This window comes from Brachyistius frenatus, unplaced genomic scaffold, assembly GCF_029030835.1.
Source record: "Brachyistius frenatus isolate BFR_SWC_R1_liver_20210118 unplaced genomic scaffold, ASM2903083v1 Contig_365, whole genome shotgun sequence".
Lineage (NCBI taxonomy): Eukaryota > Metazoa > Chordata > Actinopteri > Embiotocidae > Brachyistius > Brachyistius frenatus.
Window position 1 is genome coordinate 37,905 of NW_027210964.1, and position 13,006 is coordinate 50,910.

At 41.9% G+C, this 13,006-nt stretch overlaps 1 protein-coding gene across 1 annotated transcript in view; it reads right to left on the reverse strand.

Annotated features, from left to right (window-relative positions):
• The window catches only part of tbc1d32 (TBC1 domain family, member 32), a 57,445-nt gene that overhangs the window by 35,729 nt on the left and 8,710 nt on the right, over window positions 1-13,006 (reverse strand). Inside the window, exons 14-23 of the mRNA XM_069724208.1 lie at window positions 12,329-12,418; window positions 11,270-11,412; window positions 10,463-10,590; window positions 9,102-9,303; window positions 7,055-7,131; window positions 6,430-6,568; window positions 4,166-4,253; window positions 3,542-3,660; window positions 1,918-2,037; window positions 1,546-1,634 (exon numbers count right to left, since the gene is read on the reverse strand). Coding sequence (XP_069580309.1) covers window positions 1,546-1,634; window positions 1,918-2,037; window positions 3,542-3,660; window positions 4,166-4,253; window positions 6,430-6,568; window positions 7,055-7,131; window positions 9,102-9,303; window positions 10,463-10,590; window positions 11,270-11,412; window positions 12,329-12,418 — 1,195 coding nt within the window. The remainder of the gene's footprint in view (window positions 1-1,545; window positions 1,635-1,917; window positions 2,038-3,541; window positions 3,661-4,165; window positions 4,254-6,429; window positions 6,569-7,054; window positions 7,132-9,101; window positions 9,304-10,462; window positions 10,591-11,269; window positions 11,413-12,328; window positions 12,419-13,006) is intronic.

The window sequence follows — 13,006 nt, forward strand, 5'->3', positions numbered from 1 at the left end:
AAGCTTGTAAGAATAAAACCAGGGTAAAAATAAACTGTAAATTCCCCCTTTATTTACTACATTTGATCGTCCCTCCGGGTTGTTGTTGTTGTTGTTTTTTTTTGCAATTGTCGCGTTAAAATTCTTTGATTTTGGGGCGGATTTTCTCCCCAAAAATGTGCGACGCCATTTGCTGCGTTTTAAGTTGAGTTTTATTTCAGCGGGACTCGGGAGAAACAAATTGCAAGTGGAGTTTTGTTCAAAAAAAGAAAAAACAGGTGCTTTATGTCGTTAAGACTTTCAGCACAGCTTCCGTCGACGACCCTTTTTGGCGGAAAAAAAAATTGACTGCTTGAAAAACATTGGAAGCTCGCGATCGCGATTTCCCGGACGGACTGACGATTTGATGTGTTTTGATGATTAAATTAAACCTGCTTCATGAATTTTTTTTTCCCCAGCTACATGTATTTTTCGTAGCCCTGTCCCTGTTAAATGAGCCAAATATCCCGCGCGGGACGATACGGATGAACTGAACTTAACTGGAATAAATCTGCGTGTGAACCTTCAAAACGCTGAACTTGCGTTTTACGACCAGCAAATAACCAGATTTACTGAGACCTTGTTGGTTTAAAGCGATTACGCTAATAAATCATCGTCGGACTCCACTTATCGATGGTGAAATGCTACATTTGGCTCGTTCGGCGGCCCGCGGGGAGGCGCCGAGTGCGCTGTCTGCCAGCTAATCCATCAGTCCGGGTGGTAAATGAACGAGAGCGCCTCGTTCCTTTCACTCGGCTTCTGGATGTTAATAGGGAGCGGGATGAGTGACAGGAAGAGACAGAGTGAGTCAGCAAGACTCCAAACGAGCCGAAGACATTGTGATTCAGAAAGAAAGGAAAAAAAAAAAAAAAAGGCGAAGGAATGCAAAGCAGCCACCGGCGCTAAAAACACAACACTGCTTCGTATCCACCTCGCGCGCATTTCAGCCGGCGCGTTTAACAACCCGCAGGACGTAAAATGAGACGTTTCGGCACAATATTACAGCCTCAACTTCGGTGTTTCACCGTAACCCCGCCCCCGCTCTGAACCGCGACTGCAAAACTACAAGTCATTCTGAAATTGCTTTTCTATTTCACCTCTTTTCAGCACCTTTCTCTCGCTTGTTAGGAACGTCTGTTTTTCATAGGGATACCCACACACACACACACACACGCACACACACACACACACACACACACACACGCAAACCCGGCTTATTTCTCTCTTATCCAGAGAAATCCTTTCATCAGAGTTTTGACGTTGGGTAATCAAAGTACAAAAGAACCATGGCGGTCTGCGGCTGCCAGAGGCTGAACTGTGCGTGTGTGTGTGTGTGTGTGTGTGTGTGTGTGTGTGTGTGTGTGTGTGTGTGTGTGTGTGTGTGTGTGTGTGTGTGTGTGTGTGTGTGTGTGTGTGTGTGTGTGTGTGTGTGCGCGCGCACACAAGTGTTAATCTGACAGCGTGCGCCTCCCCACTGATGTTAAGTAACATGGAAAAAAAAACAAAAAACGTATATATCAAACCCACCTCAGGCCGAATGTGTGAGACTGCTCGTAGTGGAAGAGGGACTGGATCTTCACATCCGAATTCACGGCGATCAGCCTGTCAATCAAATCCTGCAGAGTGGAATGAGAGGCTGTGACTATAAAACAAATATAAGAGGGCAAAGCTGTGTGGATATTCACAATGTGTAAAGTGGAAAACGCACATCAGCCTCAGTGGAAGAAGGTGAAGTAAAAAAAAAAAAAAAAAAAAAGCGTGGGTGGTTGTGTTTGAAAAGGCAGAAAAAAATAAAAAGTGCAAACATGCCCTCAAATGGCTGAAAAAGGAACTGCGGGTAATTTTTTTTTTTTTTTTTTTTTTTTTTAAATAAATAAATAAATTTAAAAAAGCACTCACCGGTATGGAGGTCGGCATTTCCCTCAGGGTGTATTCACTCTTGTTGGCCAAAGGCTGTCGGCCCAGCAGCTCCCACACGGACTGGGAGGAGGACAGCAGGTTGACCAATGAGAGGAAGGACTGAAGGGACGCAAAGACGGAGACGGTCACAGAGAGAAAAAAAAAAAAGCACAAAAAAAGGTCAAAACAAATCACAAAAACAAGATACACTCGGGACAAAACTCAGAATTTGAAATTCCTTGCGAGAGGAATTGTTTGAAATTTCCTGCTGGAAATAAAAAGATCAAATTATTTTCAACACTTTTATAGTAATTCTGTGGCTTCTCACACTGTTTCTGTTTGTATTTTTTTGTTTGATTTTTAAACCTGCCGGGTGATTTGGTTTTGAGCACGAGTGAGACTGTTTGCTGCATTGAATGATAAGTCTCCTGAACACAACTTCAGAATAAAACAGAAACTCAGAGAGAAATCACAGGCAAAACTAAAAAAAAAACTTTAAAAAAAACAAAACGTGCTGGAGCCTTTAGAAAGCCTTTAGAAAGCCTGATATTTAGAAATTCAGTTTAAAAACCGAGCAAAACTTGCTTACACTCCTCACATGATGAAATAATACGTACACACACTTTTAAACGCAGAAACGTACCGCAGCCAGAGGAATACTAAAACCACAGGAAGTCTATTTTCGATGCTCTCATCGCCGGATCGAGGGAAAAAAAAAAAAAAAACAGGCCGCTTACGACGGGCATCAAAGGGAAAAATAAATAAAAGGATGTACACATATATACCCGACGCTTACACAGACATAAGAGTCAGTTTTGTTTAGCAGCTTCAAAGGAAACCGATGATTAAAAACAAATCTACAAATATCTCCATTCTTTCACGCGCTCCCGGATGTTTTGAAACGTGCTTTTCTTCATTGTACTTTGTGTATAAAAAAATAAATAAAAAAAAAAAAGAGGCTGCGACACGTACAGTATTTGGTGTTTGCCTTTTCTGACGGGACCGTACGTTTGTAACCCGGCAGACGAGGGCAGCGGCGGTTCACGCTTCATCGGCTCCCCGTCAGAGGCCGACTTCGCGCACCGAGGCGACGGGAACACGCTCCAGCTTCAGATTACTTTTCTTTTTTTTGGTTGTTTTTTTTTAGCGTGTCCTACATTGAACTTCAAACTGAAAAACAAACTCAGTCCAAAGTAAAACTGGAAAATGCAGCCGGATGCCGGAAGGAATCGTTTCTCCAGGTTTAAAAACACCGATTGAAGTAAGTAAACGACGACTGGCAAAAGTACCAACATGAGTTGATTTAGGCTTTTTATTGTATATAACGGTAATCAATGAAAATAAATAACTGCCAGCTGTATTGATACAGACAGTAAACTGTTATAGTTCACCTACGATGGATTAAGCCAACTTAACCAGAGGTTTTTAAATCACTTGAAGCACGTCAATAAAAAATGGAAACAAAAAGATACCAAAAAAAGAAATCAACAAATGAGCAAAATTTTATGAAAATATTCCAGGTTTTTGTACCACATGTTGACACAGAGTAAATTTACAAGAGACAGAATTTGTGGTTCATCTATTTTTTATGCACACACACACACACACACACACACCCAAATACCTTGAGGCAGCTCCTGTCTATGGGGTCCATGGGTGTCGGTTTGGGACGGACCACCCGGACGTCTTCGCTGCCGCACTCCAGAACGGACCACAGCTCGACGACCAGCGCCCGCACGAAACCTGCAACACGACGACGGCACAGCGGTTCGGAGAAACTGAAGATTTGAGATCTCAGGTGTCAAGATTGTAATAATGAAAAGATCCTGATTTTACAACGTGTAAAACCCATATCTACTTTTTTTTTTGGGGGGGGGGGATGATTTCAAAACTAGCATTCAAAAAAAAGTCAAAATATTTATTAAAATAACTCAAATATTATAAAAGAGGAGGTTGTTTTTTTTCCAACGGGTTTTTCTTGTCACATCACAAACTCTCTTAAATCCTTACAACAGCTGAAACACCTCATTTGTGCTTCTTTCTTCCATCCGCTTATCCCGACACGAAACGATTCGACAAATAAATACATAAATAAATAGATAAAACACATCCCTCCCCGGGCCGCCCGAAGCCTGCCTCGTACCGGATCTGCCCCGGCAGCCGCTCGGAGCGGCAGCCTCGAGCACCGCAGCCGGCGAGTGTTTGCTCGCTTTGTTTGTTTGCCGGTTGGTTTTGTTTGTGCGGGTACCTGAACGGTGCAGAGCCGCGACCCCCGGGGCGGTCGCCGCCACCTGCGTCACCATCACCCCGTATCCGAACTTCTCACAGCGGCTCACCTTCGGGGAAGAAAACAAAACAAAAAAAGAAAACAAAAAAAAACACACTGAGAAAATCCCATCATCTCCTAGAAAACGAAAATGTCGGCGGTTCATCTCGACAGTTTTCCGCTTGTATTCATCCCCCAAAAAAAAAAAAAAAAAGGAGCAGAATGAAAACAAATAATAAAGGACGAGTGTAACAAAAAAATATATATAAATTTTTTTAAAAAAGAAAGGCAACACGTAATGTAAATCGGAGCGCAGCGGGGAAATGAAATTGCAAAATGATTTTGGGGTGCGCGGGCCTTTCATTAATTACAACACAAAAATAGCCAAAATATAATTACCTTCCGTAATCAAAGCGAAATGCAAAACGAGCGAAGCAATTACAAGGGTGCGTAAACAATGGCAGCAAATGAAGCCCGCGGGGGGGGGGGGGTTGGTTTAAGGTTTGCACCGAGACTGTTAAAGAGCGTGTTGCGAGGCTCCAAGTATGAATCGTGTGTGCTTCAGTCGAGGCCGACTGGAGAAGGCTAAACAGACTTCGGGGGGGGGGGGGGGGATGTGACCGCGGCCTCGAGGAGGAGCGGGGATGAACATATTACCACATTTTTTTATAGAATAGTTTGAAAGATACGCCGTAACTCTGTATTTTTTTTTTTTTATTATTATTATTATGTTTTGTTGTTGTTGTTGTTGCTCTACAGACTACAGACTGGATATAAAAGTGTTCGAAGCTTCCGGGTCTGAAAAATGAGGCCGATGCGGAAGTTTGCAGAAGCTGCAGTACCGTCGAGCGCCACTAGAGGGTCGGCTCCAAAACAAAAAAAGACTCCATAGACTCCCGTTCAACTTCTGTCATGAAATACGAAGTCAATAACATTTCTCCACGAGTTGTCTCGGTGTCGTTAGCAAAAGTCGCTCCTTCTTATTTGTTTTCTGGCGGTCCGTCTGAAAATAATCCCGTCCTTAATTAGAAAATAAGCTTCGAAAAGACGTGGGGTTTTTTTTTGGTTTTTTTTGGAGGGGGCGGGCGTTTCTGTTTGATTGACAGGCCCCGGAACGCGGTATCGTCGGGTTTCCGATCAGATCGAGTCGGATCCACCGCTGGCTCCGCCCCCCCCCCCCCCCCCCCCCGAGCTCGTCCAAAATATGGTCACTATCGTTTACAGAACGATCGGGACGAGCAAAATGGCGACAGCCAAAATCCGCCATGTAAACTACAGGAACGGACGGGGCCGTTTAAAACAGCAGAGTTTTAAAATGGAGGCACACAATACTGAGAAATGGACCGACAGCGACGTCCAGGCTTTACCAAGTTTATAAACATCGGAAGAAATATATATAAAACAGTTACAGAAAGTCTAAATTTCAAATGTTTTTCTTGCGGCCCAATTTTCGCCTATTTCTCTTCTGTTTTGTTTGTCTTTTCTTTTTTTTTTCTTTTTTTATCTCGAGCAGTGATTACATTTCAGAAATTCCCGCAGCTCTGTTGCCTTATTGGATTACCGTAACTCAAGTCGGAATCACTCGAGCGGCATAAAATGACTTTTGGAGCCTTGATAGCATCGGGAAGGATTAAAAACGACCCGCTGGCAAAGTTAATTCTTCCAGGACGTCCATAAAGGTGATGAAACGGTGCCATCAATCTGTACGAGTGTCCCGGCCGTCTAAAAAAAAAAAAAAAAACTCACCTCTGCTGGTTGCTATGACGACGTTACAATAGGTCTGACTAGCTTATTATTTAAACTTAAAATCCACTGCCAGTGCTTTTACAACTGAATTACTTGCTGTTGTTTTTTTTTATTAATTGCAATAAGAGCGGTCAATACAGTTGCAGGTTGGTGTGTGTGTGTGTGTGTGTGTGTGTGTGTGTGTGTGTGTGTGTGTGTGTGTGTGTGTGTGTGTGCGTGCGTGTGTGTGTGTGTGCGTGCGTGCGTGTGTGTGTAAGTTCCAATTTTGGTGTGTGTGTGTGAGTGTGCTTGAATCATGACACGTGGATATGCAAAGAAAATAAAAGTAAGATAACGGGACAGATGGGATCAAGACTGACCGAGGATCTGTCGCAGAATTTTTTTGACACAGAGGACGGATAAAACGATTCGGTTTAAAGACAAAACATCGTAGCGTTTCGGATGGAAAAAGAAAGAGGAAGACAAGTAGCCAAAACCGAAGTTACGCTTTGCGTCGCTACCTGCAGTTTCCTGGTGAAGCGTGAGAACATGTAGGAGATGCACTCGTTGATGGCTCCCGTCTGCTGGAGCAGCAGGAGGCCTTTGGGAGTCGCGGCGAAGTTCAGCAGGCTGTCCAACAACGTCTCCTCCCAGACGAGTCTGGTCCCCCAAAAAAAAAAAAAAAAAAAAAAAAAAAAAAGGACGGTTAACCTGCCGTGCTAAGAAACACAATGTTCAAGTCACTGTGAGTCAAATCAATATATCATCAACGCACTTCGTCCTCGGGGTGTGTTCAAGTATTTTGAGGTTAGATTCACGCTTTTTCTTGGTTCTTTACCGACGTTTGGCCGTTCTTATCATTACGCCTTGTTTTACCTGCCTCATTGCGCAAACGCTGAAAAGATATCGAGTTGGGGTTGTTATTGTTTTTTTTTGGGGGGGGGGGGAACTTGCATTTACATTTGACGAGACAGTTGTTGTAAAGCTGTAAACGTGGAAATCCAAACAATTATCAAAATTCTCCGTCTCTGTGGCGAAAGTCACTATACGGCCTCTATAACACCTCCATCACGACTAATCACGCCTCTAAGTCCAGGTGTGTGTGTGTGTGTGTGCGTGTGCGTGTGCGTGTGCGTGAAGCCTCACGTGTTCTGCAGCTCTTGGGTTCCAGCACCACTGGCTCCAGGTACCGGGGTGGGAACTCTTTCTGACAAAGAAGTGGTCTAGAAGTAAAAAAAATAAATAAAAGGTATTAAATCAAGATGATCACTTTGAAGATTTAGACCAGATTTATTCCATCATCACACCATAATCCCGACACAGCGGGAGACTAAGAAGGAGCTCCTCTGCTCCGGTCTGGAAATAAAATGTTACTCTGCTGGATTTGCGGCATCGTGAGACGGACAGAAATCCGGCGAGATTTTCATCTCGTCGTCAGGATTCAAGTTACGCGTTCGTGTCCGCGGGCTGCCGCGACATCGACGAGCGACTACGACTCGATCGGTTAAAGTCGGCCCTTGATAAATGAGCTCATAACCGGCAAAGTATTAAGTTTGTAAAAGTCCTTCCAACACATCGTTTTGTGTTACGAACTATCTGGTGCATCAAGTTAAGCGAAAGATTTCTAAGTGTGTTTTTGTGTTTTTGTTTTTTTCTACGTCACATTTTTATTTTCAAAATTGTTTGACCTCGTTGTTTCTTTATCCAATTTTTTTCTGGACTTAACTTCTAGTTCACGATTGGACTATTTTTTTTTGTCTTAATGAGTGTTTCTCGCCTCTTTTTTGAAAAAAAAAACCCCCAATATTACAGTAATTAGGAACAAACAACGGCTTAAACCCTTTACATGTTAGTGGTTCACAAGATGAATGAGGAAACAGCAATATTTCATCTACATTAATCTGAATTAAAAAAAAAAGTCTAACAAAAAAATAAAAAACTACTGTCATCTGACCTCATTGTTTATGTTTCTTGGGGACAAAATTCCAATCACACGCCTCACCATAAACTCTACATGTAGATGTGGATTTGCGATATTACTCAGCACACCGTGTCCCATGTGTCAGCGCATTAGGTCCATGTGGATAATTAATATTTAACACATTCTGGGTAAAGTCTGGAGGAAGTGAGACGTGGAAACTGATGTCGAAGGGACTCATTCTGGTTAATTTTTAAAGTGGTTATACAGGAAAAAAAAATACATAAATGGTGTTTTATTACTGAAGCAGTGCCACTACATGACTTCCATGTGTTTTGCAGAGGTGGTTGGGAGTTTTTTGGGGTTTTTTTTCCCACGAGTTTTGTTCTCAAGTACAAAAAAAAAATCGATCGTGACTCTTTTTCCGTTATGACAGAAGCAGTTTTCCCCAAAAAGCGAAATGAAGCCGATTATGATGGTTCGTTAATTCCGCCCCATTTGCAAGAAATGGTTGACGGGTTTTTTCAGGATGAATAAAGAAACAAGTGGTGCTTTCATCAAGCCGATGAAACATGACCGGAGTATTCTAGCCGGTGAAACTGATCATTAGACGTCGATAACCCTCCATTAAATAAAGATTTACGTATGAAATTAAGCTACGATCTCTTACGATGTTATGACGGGCTTATGGTCTTATTTCTTGTATTAAACAACCGTACGATGCAGCAACACCAGCATTAAAATGCTCCACTGTTTACTAATGTGTTTATTAATTCATGTTTCTCAGATATTTTGCTGTGGTAACTTGACTGCATCACGGGCCTGTCAATCAAACAGACACGCCCCTCCACCCCTTCCAAAATATGACATTTTTGAGGCCTAATATCTAATTAGTGACGGGATTATTTTCAGATGGACCAACAGAAAACTAATAACAAGGCGTGACTTTAGTGAATGACACCATTATGACTCGTGGAAAACATTTACTGACTTTGTATTTCACGAGAGAAATTGAATGGGAGTCAATGGTAGTCGGAGGCTTTTTGGAGCCAAGCCCCCGGTGGCCGTCGGTGGTACTGCACTTTAAGGCACTTCTGCATCGGCGTAATTATTTTCCAAACCTGGAGTTAACTTCCCCTTTTTATGTACAGTCTATTACGACAAACAAACGACAGACTGTGTCGGGAGATTTATCCAACTAAAGTTAGTTATTTTTCTTCTTTTTTTTTAATGCCAGTGATCGAGTGTTAAATCCTTCAAATGAGGCGGCGGTACCTTTTTCCAGGCGGCGGCCACGGCTTTGTGCAGGCCGTAGGGTCGGAGCACCTGCAGACCCTCGCAGGTGTTGTACATCTGCCGGCAGACGAAGATGAAGGCGCCGCATAACGCGGGCGACACTTCGGATTCCCTCAGAGACGGCAGCCCGTTATCCAGCAGCCGAAGGGTGAACCGCACGACCACGTCAGCGGCAAAAGTTCTGCACAGGAAAAGAGGTGAAGAGGAGTTATGATGTCCTTCAGTGTTTGTTTGTTTTGGTTTTTTTTCCTTTTGTTGTTTTCTAAATGTAAAAATACATTCTAGTGCTTAGAGACACGTTTAAAGTTTCTTCAATTTGAATTTATCATATTTACGGGTGTCTAAACGACGTATCTGGATTCCTCGGGTGGTAACATACGGCCCGACTTCAATTTGAGGAGGAGAAATATGAAGAGTCGCTCCGTTTACGTCATTTCAGAGCTCCTTATTGGCGACGCGAACGCAAACCGTAAAAGGCCTCGGAAAGCTTTTCAGCTCGAGTTAATTCTGGGTGAAAAATCTCTGGGGGGAAAGTTCCTCTCAAGAAAGTTCTTTAAACATTCAAACATTCAGTTTGTGGCGGAAAAGGGAAAAAAAATAAGATCTGCAATTATATTTGCAAAAAGAAAAAAAAAACCTGTGACAGAAAGTATAAATTTCATGTTTTTCTTGCCGTCCAATTTTCACCCATTTCGCTTCTCTTTTTTAAAAAAATAATTTATTATCTCATCAGCTGTGATTAAACTTCACAATTCCCACAGCTCTGTGGTCCACAGCTCTCTATATCTAATTTGATTACTGTAACCTTTCCTTTTGTTATTTTCTAAATATAAAAAAAAAAAAAACATTTTAGTGCAGTAAAAAAAAAAAACGTATTCCTGTTAGAAACACGTTTAAAGTTTCTTGGACTTGAATTTATCATATTTCTCTCGAACGCATTTCTGGGCGAGCTGGTATCCGAGGAGACGTGAAAGTGTCAAGCTTTGGGCAAATACATCGTGGCTAATGCACAACAACGGGCTGTTGTCGAAACACACTGAACCAGACTACAGGCCGGTCAGGGTCAGGAATATAAAACTACCTCCAGGTCATAGAGAAGCTCTTATACAACTTTTTTTTTTCTTTTTTTTTTTGCCGTAATAATATTCGAGATCATTTTCAGAGACTCACAAACCAGCAGCATCCTTTTGGTTTAATTTGCTCTCTGTGCAGAAGCGGTAGAATTATATTGCGCAAATTTAAACTCTTACACCGAAGCCAGGTAAAAATGTAATTTATTCGTTTTCCCCCCCCCCCCTTCAAAAAGACAAAATTAGAATACTTCGATCGCGCCGGCTCACCTGTCGCCGTGGCCCACGAGCAGGTTCTTCTCGTACAGGAAGAGAGATAATCCTCTGTCGGTGTTGGCGATGCGAGCCAGGACGTCGGCGATGAGAGTCAGCGTGGCTGCGGGAGATTTTAAGGTCACCTGGGGGGGGGGATTAAAAAACATACATAAACACACAACATCTGACATCATCAGAAAAACTAATTGTGGAGGTAAAAATCATCTTTTGTGAAAGATAACGGTCAAATAAAGTGTGTGAATGTACTGAAAATATTTTTTTTTGTTTTAATGAATATCTGTATTTGGCTTTCTTGTCCTGATATTATGTTAATTTTTTTGTTGGGGGTGTCGTTGTTTTTTTCCATCATGTGACTTTACCTGCTCCCATGTGTAGGGGCTGCCCGCTGATTGGTCCATACTGATCATGTGACTACTGACCACCAGATACAAGAAACAGCCAGTAGTATTTTCTATTTGATGTTTTGTTGCTTTTGCTACGTAGTTTTTAAATCTATCTGTCTATAAATATATAGACAGATATATATATATATATATATAAAGCATAGTGAGCAGGAGGACATTCATCCTGCTATTTACTCGCAGTACAAACTCTCAATTTCAAACTTTCCACATATAACATTTTGTATACATGAATCAACATCATGTTTGGGTTTTATATCTGCATATCAGTGTGTGTGTGTGTGTGTGTGTGTGTGTGTGTGTGTGTGTGTGTGTGTGTGTGTGTGTGTGTGTGTGTGTGTGTGTGTGTGTGTGTGTGTGTGTGTGTGTGTGTGTGTGTGTGTGTGTGTGTGTGTTTGACCTGCTGTCCATTGAGCAGCGCTATAACCGGGGCCAGTAGCGTCTCTATGACGGGAGTCTGGTGGAGACACTCAGCGGCGCATTCAGTCCTCTCGCAGAGCATCCAGATTACCTCCATCACCAGACCGCTGGGCGACAGGGAGTCTGAACATTAAAACGCACGCGTCAGCAACTTTTACATCTCAACTGACATGCATTTAATGGTGTACATTTTATTCGTCTGAATTACACACGCACGTGTATTTATGTAATAATATTCGGACCCTTTACAGCTGTTGTTTTTTTAGATCAAATAAAATTGTTGGCGGGTTTTATGTCAGAGAGGAAATGATTTAAACTTTTATAGTATTTAGATTTTTTTAAATGTATATATATATGACAATTGCTTTTAAAACTTCACACACACACACCTGTAAAAACATTAAAACCATCATATAACTGCAGTTAAACATTAAAAAAAGAGAGAAAAGATCATTTTTAAGATGAAAACAAAATTACAAAAGCAAACACTGACTTATGAACATTTAAATCCAAAATATTTCACCTTCCTGTCAAACTCTTTAAAAAAAAAAAAAACCTTCATTAACATTTTACATGTACCGATTGCATTCTGCGGCATCGTGACGCCGCACCAAAATAAACTCTCCGGCACGATGGGTGTGACGTCCCATCGCACAGGTGGTAAAACATTCAAATAAATCTACGACGCCCGTCCGGCGTGACGATCCTCTGAAAAAAATTCAAAGGAAGGGGATCGCTAATTGATCCCCGGCAGTAAAGTCGCTACGGTGTTAATTCCTGAGAACAAATGGGGACAATAAAGTCGATCCAGGAGACGACTGGCGTGACTCAGTACAAGGTTGAGAGATAAAAAAAATATGAGTGTTGGGGAGTGCTGTTACGACTCATCGGGAGGGGTCGCTGGATTCGTCCTCTGTACCTGATTCCTGATTGTCAGTGTGAGCAGAAGCCAAGGAGGAAAGTCAGGGACGTAGTTTATATATGGGGGGGTGGAGGTGTGTGTGTGTGTGTGTGTGTGTGTGTGTGGGTGGTGCCCCACCTGCGTGCGAGGCGTCGCCGCGCAGAGGCTCGGGGTGTCGATAAGTGATGTTAATCAGGATGACCACCAGGTCCGTCAGGCTCACTGGGTCTGAAACAAACATCGGAAATGAGTCAGACGGGGACACTTTAAAAAAAAAAAAAAAAAAAAATTAAATAAAAATAGAGGGGGAAAATAGTGCAAGTCAGAAGTTTTAAGGAGCCTCGGAGATGGGAATTATTGCGTACTTTGCTCTGGATATTACGTGAAGAATGAGTTTTTTTTTAAAAATGGCTCAAAAATGCAATTTTTGTTGTTGTTTTTAAGCTAAAAAATACGACAAACAATTCCTGTTTTACACGGAGACACACGAGGAGAGCTGCTGCCGCTGCTGCCGCTGCTGCTGTTCAGACCTTATCAGAGTTTGGTCTGAACAAACAAGTTAATCTTTTTGAGAGAAAAGTACATTCAATTTTCAGATTCTCTTACCGATTAAATGACGAAGAGAAATAATAAATGTAAACATTACGTTAGATACAGTAGATATAAAGTAGATGGCGTGACGTGATATTCTTTCTATTTAGTCATTTATAATGTAAAGAATATTGCGGCATTACTGGAAAAAAAAAAACAGCGACGGCTGTAATGTTTGAATTATTACATTAGACCTGAGTGATGCCATGAATGTTAAAAAAAAAA